This window comes from Hemitrygon akajei, chromosome 8 (genome assembly GCF_048418815.1).
Source record: "Hemitrygon akajei chromosome 8, sHemAka1.3, whole genome shotgun sequence".
NCBI classification, from domain to species: Eukaryota; Metazoa; Chordata; class Chondrichthyes; order Myliobatiformes; family Dasyatidae; genus Hemitrygon; species Hemitrygon akajei.
The window spans coordinates 28,157,713-28,170,183 of NC_133131.1; the positions used below are offsets into that span (position 1 = coordinate 28,157,713).

At 39.6% G+C, this 12,471-nt stretch overlaps 1 protein-coding gene across 6 annotated transcripts in view; it reads left to right on the forward strand.

The window, feature by feature from the left end:
• Window positions 1-240: 240 nt before the first annotated feature.
• LOC140731751 (protein-tyrosine sulfotransferase 1-like) overlaps window positions 241-12,471 on the forward strand; it is a 75,014-nt gene continuing 62,783 nt past the window's right edge. For 5 of the 6 annotated variants that reach the window (XM_073053507.1, XM_073053508.1, XM_073053511.1 and 2 more), the window contains exons 1-2: window positions 241-371; window positions 10,072-11,033. In XM_073053507.1, coding sequence (XP_072909608.1) covers window positions 10,180-11,033 — 854 coding nt within the window. In that variant the 5' untranslated portion in view covers window positions 241-371; window positions 10,072-10,179. Of the gene's footprint in view, window positions 372-1,484; window positions 1,563-10,071; window positions 11,034-12,471 lie in introns of those variants that run through there. The other variant, XM_073053506.1, reaches the window with a different exon arrangement.

The following is a 12,471-nucleotide window of genomic DNA, read 5'->3' on the forward strand; positions in this document are numbered from 1 at the left end:
ATTGACACCTATGTAAAAGATTATTCATGATCATGTTTAACGGTAGCAGGAGCAAGGGGCCGAATGGTCTACCCGTTTTTTTGGCTTCTTTTCCAAGAGTTAAAACCGCAGATTTCATGCTCCCGCCCCGTGCGCTCGGCTCGTCCAATCATCGGCCGTCTGATTACTGCCGCCCAGCCAATGGGAGACCAAGTCCGCTCCATCAATCACCAGCGGAGTGGCGGAGCGAAGGGGGAGTGAGAGAGAGAGAGAGAGAGAGAGAGAGCGTGTCGGAAGGGGAATGAGGGGGTAGTGAGGCGACATGGCTGTGAGGGCGTTCGGTGGCCGGCGGGGAGAGACAGCTGCCTCTGGAGTCCGTCCCGCCGATCCCGGTGAGTAGCGCGGGCGAGCGGCTCGGCCGCCCGCTCACGCTGTGAAAGTTGGACTGAGAGGAAGATGGGTGAGCCGCCGCTCGATCGGCGGCTGGGTTTCGTTTGGAGGGAAATGGAGGGTGAGGGTGCGTGTGGGAAGAACTCGAATCCCCGAGACCCGTGGCCGGTTGGTCGCGCCGCCCCCCATCCCCATCCCCGCTCGCGCGCGGGGAGCCGCCCTGCCGCGTGGTGGCGTCGGGACTGCGGGTGTTTACCTTGGCCGGAGCCCCCGAGACGTTTGGTGAGCGAGCCCCGACCCCTCTGTCCCTCTTCACCTTTGTGCAAAAATATACCTCGCCCGGCTTCCTACTAACTTACCCTCGCTCCGTGGTGTTTTCCAGAAGCCGGGGATGCGGCTCCTTATGAACTTGGCGTGCTGTTTGGGTGGCAGGTCTGCCCGACTCTCCACGCCCCCGAACTGCCTTCATGCTACATGCTGGAAATATTACAAAGTTTGTAGCATGTATTTGCCAATTTGTATGCCGCCGATAAAAGGGCTTGGGTGTTCTGGTGCCACCGCGGACAGTTCTGTTTTCCAGTCTGTAGGTTTTGTTTTTTCCAGCTGAAGATAAAATAATCTAAAATTGAAGCAAACAGTCTGAAACTGGATCTTCGTTTAGGCTATCTGATTATGTAGCGGGTTTAGCTACCAAAAAAATTACTGTAGCCAAAACAACTTTTAGCACCCTGAACCTTGTTACTTAATGAGAAGAGGCAGTTCAGTAAAAATTCCCTGCTGATTCAGAGCACGTGTCTTTGTTTTGCATTTGGCTGATTTTCATGGACGGTTCCTTAGGGCCGAGGGTGATGGATTACATTATAATTCTGTGAGTTCTGTGGTGGCCAGTGATGCCAATGTTCTGTGACGAGGGCTGGGGCTGCTTAAGAGATAACGGATACGTAGTTTAACGTGCTGTGTTGTGTTTGCTCAGCCTTTGTACCTAGAACAGCTCTTCCATTTTGATGGGGCAGAAAATTCCATTTTGTCCTGGAATACTTTGTTTTTCTTAGCATCGTGGGTTTAAGAGCATCTGCTGCTCATGTCTTAGAAGTGTAGTAGGAATCATTACTGCAAGGAAGACCAAGGGCTTTGTGCCAGGTTTGACGAGTTGATTATTGAGCTGCCTTCTTCAGATGGCCAGAGGCTACAATGTAAGGATTGATAAATTTCTTTATTGCTGTTTGACTCCATTGAAAGCTGGCTTGTGAGATTTTTAAAAAATAAGTGTTCCATATGCTGATATTTGCGATTCATTTTCTGAATGTATGTGGATGTACTATAGTTCGGTAACCCTTAGTTTATTATTGTAGTGAAGGAAATGTAGGTTTTTGGCTTGAATGAACCACGTAGAGACTGGAGTTGTAGATATGGCTTATATCTTTAGTAGGCATAACTCTCAGTCATTCTCGAATATCTCTGAGAATCTCTAGAAATATTCTCTCAGCACAAAGTACCTTCCGGTTTTGCACTCTTTAAGCACAACAATGTATTCTTTATAAACCCCTCTGCCTTTGATTTCCTGCTTAAGATAATCTGTGCAACTACTTCAGTCAAACTTTTCATCATCCGCCCAAGTAATTCATTGACTCAGTGTCCAATTTAACTTGACTGAACTTATAAAACATTTTGCAATCATAATGTTGATGTTTATGAAGATAGCAGCTGATTGATTACTATTTCAATAGTCACAATAGTTTATTATTTTAATGTTCTGGCTCTACGTAATTGCATATTTACAACGGAAACATATATGGACTGTTGAGAGTCTCTGTATATTCAAATACATTTGTTGCTAATCCAGGCTCAAAAATAGCCTCCTTTACAACAGTGCAGAGAAGTTCGCTCTCTGCAGGTAGTGTTGTGTAATCATACAATTATCTTTGTCTTAGTTTGAAAACTGATTCTTGTTTTTATTAATTGGCTGCTAACACCATTCCATAATCCTGAAAAATGTCCCGTGCCTAACAGTCCCTAACAGGTAGTATACTTTCCCATTTGTCCTGTCAGTTAGTTTTACTCTACCTGAACGGCAAGTATGATTGTGAAGAGTGTTAGGGCGATTGATGTAACCTGAGATTGAGTTTGTTGGCATATGACAAATTGGTTCTTTGCTTAGAGGTGGAATTGTTTTGGTATTACCAAATGTATTTTTAGCTTGTTCACTGTATGTGGTTTAAAAAAATTAAAATTGTGAATTATTATCACTATCTGTTGTAATAGCAGTCTAGTTTGGCAGTGTTATATAGAGAAATATACTCCGTAGGAAAGTGTAGCTGCCACTATACAGTTTCTCAGTTTAATTTTAGTGTATTTCAGATAAATTAAGGATTCTTGTATAATTGTAATACTGTAAATAATAAAAGAAAGTCGTTGGAAATACTGGGTTTCTCTACAAGATAGATAAACTAATATTCTGTTAATCTAGTGTGTTTAGGACTTTGGCAGAATTTCTAAAGTATTGCATATTATTCCAATTAATATTGCAATCTTACTTCTTTGAGATGTTACACAGCTTAGTAATATAATAAATTTTCCAGTGAACCTCATAATTTTAAAGGAAGCACGAAGACTAGATTCCTGTTATGTTAGTGCAGAAATCAGTACCTGTTGAACCATGCGCCAAATTGTCAGGATTTCTGAATAATTGAATAGATGATCATAGTCTTATTTATTTGGAAATACAGTGTGGTTTAGGCCCTTCCAGTCCAATGAGCTGCACTGTTCAGCAACCCACATACATCACCTGAACAGGACAATTTACAATGACCAATTAACCTACTAATCAGTATGTCTTTGTAATGTGGGAAGAAACCCACACATTCACGTCTAGAATGTATAAACTTTCTTACAGTTGATGCTGGAATTGAACTCCAAACTCTTGACACCTCCACACTGTAATAGCGTCACAATAACAGCTATGGTAACGTGGGACCCTTATAATGCACACAAAATGTGCTCATTGTATTTAACAATTTCAGTTCATCTTTGGTTAACTCCACAAAAGTTTAATAATTATTATTGATTATCTTTTGCATATAATTCCATTAAATTTTTCGCATGCCTCCTATCTGAATTCCAAACCTGAAGTCTTTTAAATTTACTTTGCATTATCAGGTTGTATGTGTCTATTCTCTTTCCGTGTCATAAAATATTGCAAATTGCTATCAAGCATGAAGCTAAATTGGACACTGAGTCAAGGCATATGATCAAAAGTTTGATCAGATGTGTTTTTAAAGATTGTCTTGAAAGAAGGAAATCCAAGCCAATAGTTTACAAAGAGTACATTGGAAGATGGACAATGAAGTTTTGGATTGCTTAATGTATGCTTAATCTAAGTAATTTCCTAATCACTTCTCAAAATATTAAGTGGTTTCTTGAGCAATCTAGATGCTGGAAACTAAATATTTGCTTGTGTAAAATTAAAGGCAATCTATTAATTTGCAACAACAAACACAAAATGCTGGTGGAACACAGCAGGCCAGGCAGCATCTATAGGAGAAGCACTGTCGATGTTTCGGGCCGAGACCCTTCATCAGGACTAACCAAAAGGAAAGATAGTAAGAGATTTGAAAGTAGTGGGGGGGGGGGGGGAATGCGAAATGATAGGAGAAGATCAGAGGGGGTGGAATGAAGCTAAGAGCTGGAAAGGTGATTGGCAAAAGTGATACAGAGCTGGAGAAGGGAAAGGATCATGGGATGAGAGACCTCAGGAGAAAGAAAAGGGGGGGGGGGGAGTACCAGAGGGAGATGGAGAACAGGCAAACAACTAAATATGTCAGGGATGGGGTAAGAAGGGGAGGAGGGGCATTAACAGAAGTTAGAGAAGTCAATGTTCATGCCATCAGGTTGGAGGCTACCCAGCCGGTATATAAGGTGTTGTTCCTCCAACCTGAGTTTGGATTCCTTTTGACAGTAGAGGAAGCCATGGATAGACATATCAGAATGGGAATGGGACGTGGAATTAAAATGTGTGGCCACTGGGAGAACCTGCTTTTTCTGGCAGACCAAGCATAGGTGTTCAGCGAAACAGTCTCCCAGTCTGTGTCAGGTCTCACCAATATATAACAGACCACACCGGGAGCACCAGACACAGTATACCACACCAGCCGACTCACAGGTGAAGTGACGCCTCACCTGGAAGGACTGTCTGGGGCCCTGAATGGTGGTGAGGGAGGAAGTGTAAGGGCAGGTGTAGCACTTGTTCTGTTTACAAGGGTAAGTGCCAGGAGGGAGATCGGTGGGAAGGAATGGGGACAAGTGGACAAGGGAGTCGAGTAGGGAGCGATCCCTGTTGGAGGTGGTGGAAGTTACGGAGAATTATACGGTGGACCTGGAGGCTGGTGGGGTGGTAGGTGAGGACAAGGGGAACCCAATCCCGAGTGAGGTGGCGGGTGGATGGGATGAGGGCAGATGTGCAGGAAATGCTCTATTAATTTGTATCTCCCCTGAATTTCTGTTCAAAAAAAAAAGTTTGTGGTTTGATTTGGGTAAATAAATGGTGAATGTGTCATTTTAGTTATGAACATATTTAAGAACAGGAGTTGGCCATTTGACATCTTGAGCCTACTTTGCCATTCACTAAGATCATGTTTGGTCTGATTGTTATTAAACTCTGTATTCTTGCTTATTTTCACTAAACTCCCCCACCCCACTTAACCAACCTTTGCTACTCAAGAATCTATCTACCCTCCTACCCTGTAAATATTCAAAGTTGTTGGATCTGGCAATGATATTGTCCAGATGGTTCTTTGGAAGCACAAATCTTATCATTATAGCCATTTTATTGGATGACCATCATAGTACATACAATATTAGCCTGCACCTGCCAAACAAGTAACACAACAATGAACAAGTAAAGAGAAAGATTTTTAAAAAATAGAACAGACCTCATGTTCTTTTTATACTGCAAACTGGTTGAAGCTGGTTAGATAACAGTCTGTGAAATACGGACAGTCTTAAACTGCCATGACATTTAGGTTTACAAAGAAACTACAGAAGTAACCAACCAACTATCTACTGAAAATTTAGACAAACTACTGATTATGTACACACTTAAGCACACATAAAGAAAGTTAAACTACAAGAAAGTAACAATTTAATCCAACAAAGTCGGTGATTCCACTGCCCTTTTGAGGAAGAGTTCAACACTTGAAGAAAAACATCTGTCATTTCATTTTCTTCTAAAAACAGTCTCCACATCCATCCCATCAAGACTCTTTAGTCGATCTAGCCCCAACTCCCTCTTCTAAATTCCACTAGATAAAAGTCTTGCTTATTCAGTCGTGTATAACCTGCCCAGCCCCAAACTTTGTCTGAACTGCTTCCAACACATTTTCATCCAATCTTTAATAAGGTTACCAGTATTTACTAAGATCCTATATAATTGAGTTGGATCAAAGGATTTGTATTTGAGAATAACATTATTTTCCCAGCTACTTTCTCTACCTGTATGCTAGTCTTTTGATGAATACCATATATTCCGGAGTATAAGCCGACCCCCCCCCCCCCCCCCCCCCCAATTTCAAGTTTAAAAAAGTGACTTTTTCATGTTATCTTTGTATAAGCTGACCTTTTTTGTAGAGGTTTTTGATCTAACCAGAAAAGATCACAAGATCTCACATGTCGGTACTCAGCTTTGCTGGATCCGGACCCTGGAAATTTTGTGAACCAGTACCTGCTAAGAAAACAGGCCTACACATTGTAGAGCATTATAGACAAATTCTTATAAATAAATCAGGGAGAGAAATTTTGGATTAGGTTTCTAATGGAAAAGAATCCTCCGAAATGTAACCCCCGTGAAACAATTTAGCGCCCATCGCAATTTCATTAAAACGTAACACGGGGTGGTGGGGTCATTATGTGTCCTCAGTATTGAGTTTGCAACTACCACGTACCAAAGATTATAACAAATGCGATATGATGCTGGCTTCAAGCTGAAAGTTGTTGATTTTGCTAAAGGAACGAATAATTCTGCAGCTGCTAAGAAGTTTAGTGTAAACGAGAGAGAATGACAGAGTGGAGAAAGGCAGAGGACAGGCTGAGTGAAATACCAAAGACGAAATATGCAAACTGCGGGAAAACATGCCAGTGGCCAGAACTGGAAGAAAAAGTTTGAGTGAGTGAATCACCAGCGATCGTCAGGATACATCGTTACCAGAGAAATGATTCAAGTTCAAGCGTTGAAATGGGACGAGAAACACAGTGAGGTCAGCGAAAATTTCAAAGCTACCCGAAGTTGGTGCACCCGATTTATGAATAGACGTGATCTTGTGTTGAGACAAAAAACAAAGATTGCTCAGAAAATTACCACGGGGTATTGTTTACGTTCAAGAACACTGCTGGATGGACAAAATGAGTTGCTTGAAGTGGGTTAAAGAGGTGTGGCGTTGATGTCCCAAAGGTGTCAGGAAGTAAAAGTCGCTACTTGTCTGGGACAAGTTCAAAGCGCACTTGTGAGACAAAAGCAGCACTGAAAGCTGAAAATACAAACATTGCAGTCATCCCCGGTGGTTTGATGTCTGTGCTCCAGCCACGAGATGAGTTTCAACAAAGCAAAGAATTCATGGGTTGACAGTGAAACCAATTTGACTCAAAAACAGCCAGAAAATACGACCTGTCTCCGTGTATTAATTTTTCCAAAGTTGGCACCCTCTGTATAAACCGACCCCCTAATTTTAGGGCCTGATTCTCGGCCTATACACCAGAATTTACGGTAATGCATTTAGATACCCAGGTTTTTCTGCATCTTGGAGCTCTGCAGTCTTTCACCTTGGTATAGGAAAACTAAAATCCAACCACTCTATGCTGCTGGGCTAGCAGACTATATTGGACTATTGCTAGTCTAATTAATATTGCAACATGCTTTTAATTCACACTTTTTTCCAACTTGTTACAATATATTTTAATATTTTCCGGTGAATCCATTGAGATTAAAAGGAGCATGGGATCAGGACCCTGGTATGTTCAAGTGAACCCAGGAACTGAAACCTTGGTGTATTTTTAAGTGGGGCTTAGGAATCAGAATCTGGTGGACCATTGAGATTTCAAAACAATAAATTATGGTGGAGTTTTGCTTGATTGCTTTTATTTTTGTAGCTTCCTGTGTATACTCTTCAGTAGCTTGCTTTTTGTATCATCAGTACCTATAGCAAACAGAGCTCTGCTTTCATCCAAACACATTGTAAAAACTTGAGGCCTTTGATCCATTCTCTCACTGACCATGAGTTTTTATTCATTTCAGTAATGTGATGTGTGGCCTTATCAAGCACCTTCTGAAAATCAAAATATTGTCCATCCAAGGGTTCCTCTCTATCCAGAGCACAGTACTTCTTTAAATAACTGTTTTGAAATGGTTTTAATTTCAGTTTATTAAGAAGCTGGGGCAGAGTCTGAATTCCACTTAAAATCCGTTGGTATGCTCTGAACCATAAATGGCTCTGTTAAATGGGGTTACAATTAATAAAGCTCATGGAGAAGCTAGTTAACTATAATTTGTAGCATTTGTATTTTCTTAATGTCTAGGAGTATTTCACAAGTAAAATTAAGGATGTATTAGGATTAGTAACTCAGCACTTGGTTAAAGTTAAATTTTAATGAGATCCCTATTGAAGAGATTTTGAAGCTCAACTTGTGCAGTTGTGATGGTTACAGAGAAAGGGAAAAGTGGAATGAGCATAATTTGAATAAATTTTAAAACTCCAGCTACAGACAATCTGGTCTAGGAGCTTGATGGGTTAGCATCATCTGTGGTAGAGCTGAAGGAATTGTTGATATTCTGGTCATCTACAGTCTCTTGTGCCTCCTTTTAAAAATTGCAGGAATTTTAATTGACTTTATTACTTACATCCTTCATATACATGAGTAAATGTTTACGTTGCGTCTCTGTCTAAATGTGCAATTTATGATCATTTATAATAGTATGTACAACAGGATAGTCAATATAACATAGTAATACACTGTGTCAGCATGAGTTAAGCTTTCTGATGGCCTGCTGGAAGAAGCTGTCCCAGAGCCTGTTGGTCCAGGCTTTTATGCTGCAGTATGGTTTCCTGGATGGTAGCAGCTGGAGCAGTTTGTGGTTGGGGTGACATGGGTCCCCAAAGATCCTTCGGGCCCTTTTTACACACCTGTCTTTGTAAATGTCCTGTGAATAGTGGCAAGTTCACATCTACAGATGCTCTGCAGAGTCCTGCGATTGAGGGAAGTACCGTTCCCATACCAGGCAGTGATGCAGCCAGTCAGGATGCTCTCAATTGTGCCCCTATATAAAAAAAAAGTTCTTAGGATTCAGGGCCCACACCAAACTTCAGCTGTCTGAGGTGAAAGAGGTGCTGTTCCTTTTTCACCACACAACTGGTATGTAAGAACATAAGACATAGGAGCAGGAGTAGGCTATCCGGCCCATCGAGCCTGCCCTGCCATTCAATAAAATCATGGCTGATCTGTCCATAAATTCAGCTCCATCTACCTGCCTTTTCCCCATAACGCTTAATTCCCTTACTGTGTAAAAACCTATCTAACTGTTTCTTAAATATATTTAGAACTGTTTCCCTGGGCAAAGAATTCCACAGATTCACCACTTTCTGGGAAAAACAGTTTCTCCTCATCTCTATCCTAAATCTTCTCCCCTGAATCTTGAGGCAATGTCCCCTAGTTCTAGTCTCACCTACCAATGAAAACAACTTTCCTACTTCTATCTTATCTATCCCTTTCAAAATTTTGTATGTTTCTATAAAATCCCCACTCATTCTTCTGAACTCCAGAGAGTATAGTCCCAGGCGATTCAAACTCTCAATCACGTGAGAGGATTAGTTAATATGGAGGCTAATAAAGTGTCAGAAAGATGGCTATGGGTTAAGATTCATGGGCAGGTTTGAGTGTGCATGAGTAGACAATCAACGGCTGAAGAGGGGTTTGAGGGATTGTTAACATTTCAAGAGGGTGCCATTCATGATTCTTTATTAAGATCAAAGTTGTTGTATTGCCAGATTTGCTTTGGAACTCAGACTTGCAACTAAATATTACATAAAAACAACTATGTATTTTAAGTTAGTGAACATGAAAGGGAGATTCAAGAGCAAATGAATCACAATTTCAGCCAGGTATCTCAGAGGAAGAGAAAAATAATATTGGAATGGATGGTGGGATTTTACTGAATTTGAGCGAGGCACAATTTTAACAGAAGAGATCTTTTTGCTGAACATGGCAACAGCCTGCCATAGTTTTAATCTACAATGTAGCATGTCCCTGTGTTTTGAAGTCTATTACAATATAAATGGGAATTAAGATTTTTATTTATTGTTATAAAAATACAGCTAACTCTTTGGTGGTCTGAACTGTTAAAGCAGAACTTCAACAATATTTGAGTATTTTGAATCTGGTTTTGGTTATTTCTGTAACATTTTTCTCCAAAAACTGTTTATAATGTATATGGTCTTGGCTTTCATCTCTGGAGTTTTGTCCAACAACATCTCAGCCTTTTAGAAGAAAATGTGCATTTACAAATGAAACTTTATTGTTATCATTTGCAGTGCAAAATAAATTGAAGAATAACATGGCTTGTTTGATTAACTGAGATGAAAAGTTTCATTTGTGTGATGAAATCTGTTTTAGATATTCTTAACTGTAATTTAAATTCATTAATTTTTGTTTTTCTTTCAGATGTACATGCCCCTGTATTTTTGGTGCCTTGGAATTGATGTAAACAAAATTACAGGAAACTATTTTGGACATCTGAATCAATATCACTTATAGTTGTAATATTTCAAAATGATAGGCAAATTAAAACACAACTTACTTTTAGTATGTTTAATGATCAGTTCACTAACTGTGTTTTACCTGGGCCGTTATGCATTAGAATGCCACCATAACATAGATCACAACCATAAACATCCCAACATGTTAGCTAACGGAAGATCATTAAGTTATGTTTCAGGAACTGGATTCAAAAATAATTCAAAAAGATTTGTGTACAACAAAGACATGCCATTAATATTTATTGGAGGAGTTCCAAGAAGTGGCACCACACTCATGAGGGCCATGCTTGATGCTCATCCTGATGTTCGATGTGGGGAAGAGACTAGGGTTATTCCAAGAATCCTGGCAATGAAGCATATGTGGAGCAAATCTGGCCGAGAAAAGCAGCGATTGGATGAAGCTGGAGTAACAGATGAAGTGCTGGATTCAGCCATGCAAGCCTTTTTACTAGAAATAATTGTGAAACATGGAGAGCCTGCTACATACTTGTGCAATAAAGATCCATTTGCCCTTAAATCATTGACATACTTAAGTAAAATTTTTCCAAATGCCAAATTCATTCTAATGATACGAGATGGTCGTGCTTCAGTTCACTCTATGATTACTCGGAAAGTTACCATAGCGGGTTTTGATCTCAACAGTTACAGAGACTGCTTGACCAAATGGAACCGTGCCATTGAGACAATGTACAACCAGTGTTTGGAAACCGGATTTAATAAATGTTTGCCAGTACATTACGAACAACTTGTTTTACATCCAGCAAAATGGATGAGAAATGTTCTACAGTTCCTAGACATACCTTGGAATACAGCAGTATTGCATCATGAAGAAATGATAGGAAAAGTGGGTGGTGTTTCTCTTTCTAAGTAAGTATAAGTTTAAAGCTTACGTAATTGTAGATTTTAATGAGAAGCAATTTGAAAATAGTATTCTTCTTAATATTTGCCATCAGTGAAACAAAGAAACAAAATTTGTTTTGTGAACCTCCAGATTGTCTTTGTGATTACAGGGGCATTGTCAAGAAGCAACTCTAATCCTATTGTAAACCTTGTTGTGATCAGTTTTCTACAATATCTACAGTTATTTGTTTTAAGAGTGTTATGATAATTTAGTTAACTATAACTCATATTTTGGATATGAGTATTTTTGGTTAAATTTATTCTTTGCTTTAATTCTTTACACTCTTTTGTGCCAACATAAGCACAGAATTCAACTGATTTGAGTTTTAAAGAGTAAAAGAACTATTTGATCCAATTCATCAGAACTTCCACACTTGTAAATAATTCATTTTTTCACTTGTATTTCAGTGTTCAGTTTAACTAATTTTTTTTAATTTTTATTAGTTTTTCGAAACATTTTACAAATTAAAAACCCCAAATCCCAATGAGGAACATTAATACAGTGCAAAATTAAGCATACAATAACAATATGCTACAAAGGAAGAGAATTTAACAAAAAAGCACCTAAATTAAAGACAGGTAAGCTTAGTATCCTCCCCAAGCCCCACAACACAAGAAAAAAACAACAACAACTCCAGACCGACCACAACACAATATAGAGAGTATAAGTCAGGACAGTCAAACTCCCAGACTGTGAATACACTTAGCAACAGAGGATAATAATGCCTACTGCCAGAAAAAAAAGGGAGCTGAAAGCAAGGGACCGAAAAGAAGAAAAAAAAAACCCTAGTCAAGAGGAAGGTTATGAAAGTCCTCGATAAAAGGTCCCCAGACCTTATGGAACTTTAGATCCGAATTAAGAACTGAATAATGAATTTTTTCGAGGTCCAAGCAGGCCATAATGTCGTTAAGCCATTGCGCATGGGTGGGCGGGGCAACATCTCTCCATCTAAGGAGGATCAAGCGTCTAGCCAGGAGAGAGGCAAAGGATAGTATTCAGCATTTGGTCGGACCCAGACATAAATCTGTCTCGCCCCAAAAACGAATTTATTTTTAGGTGGAAATTGAAATAACTTGTAACAAATGGTCTGAGATGTAAGAAACCTTAATTAACTAAGCTCTTATTGTAGTTATTTTTCTTCATTCCCAAATCAATATATGCCTCATTTTCTTCCTTATAAAAGATTGAGTTGCATATTAAGTCCAGAAATGTAATTGCATACAATAGAGTTTCAAGCAAATATATATATAATTAGCCTGGATTTTTATGGTTAGCAGTTAAGAACAGACTTTTTCACTCGCCTCCATAGATCCAGTGGTTTCTGTTGAATGGGTTTCCTTTATTTGGTAGTGCAGTCTGAAATGTTCCATAAAGTCTTCTTGGCTTATACCTATGGTAATACAT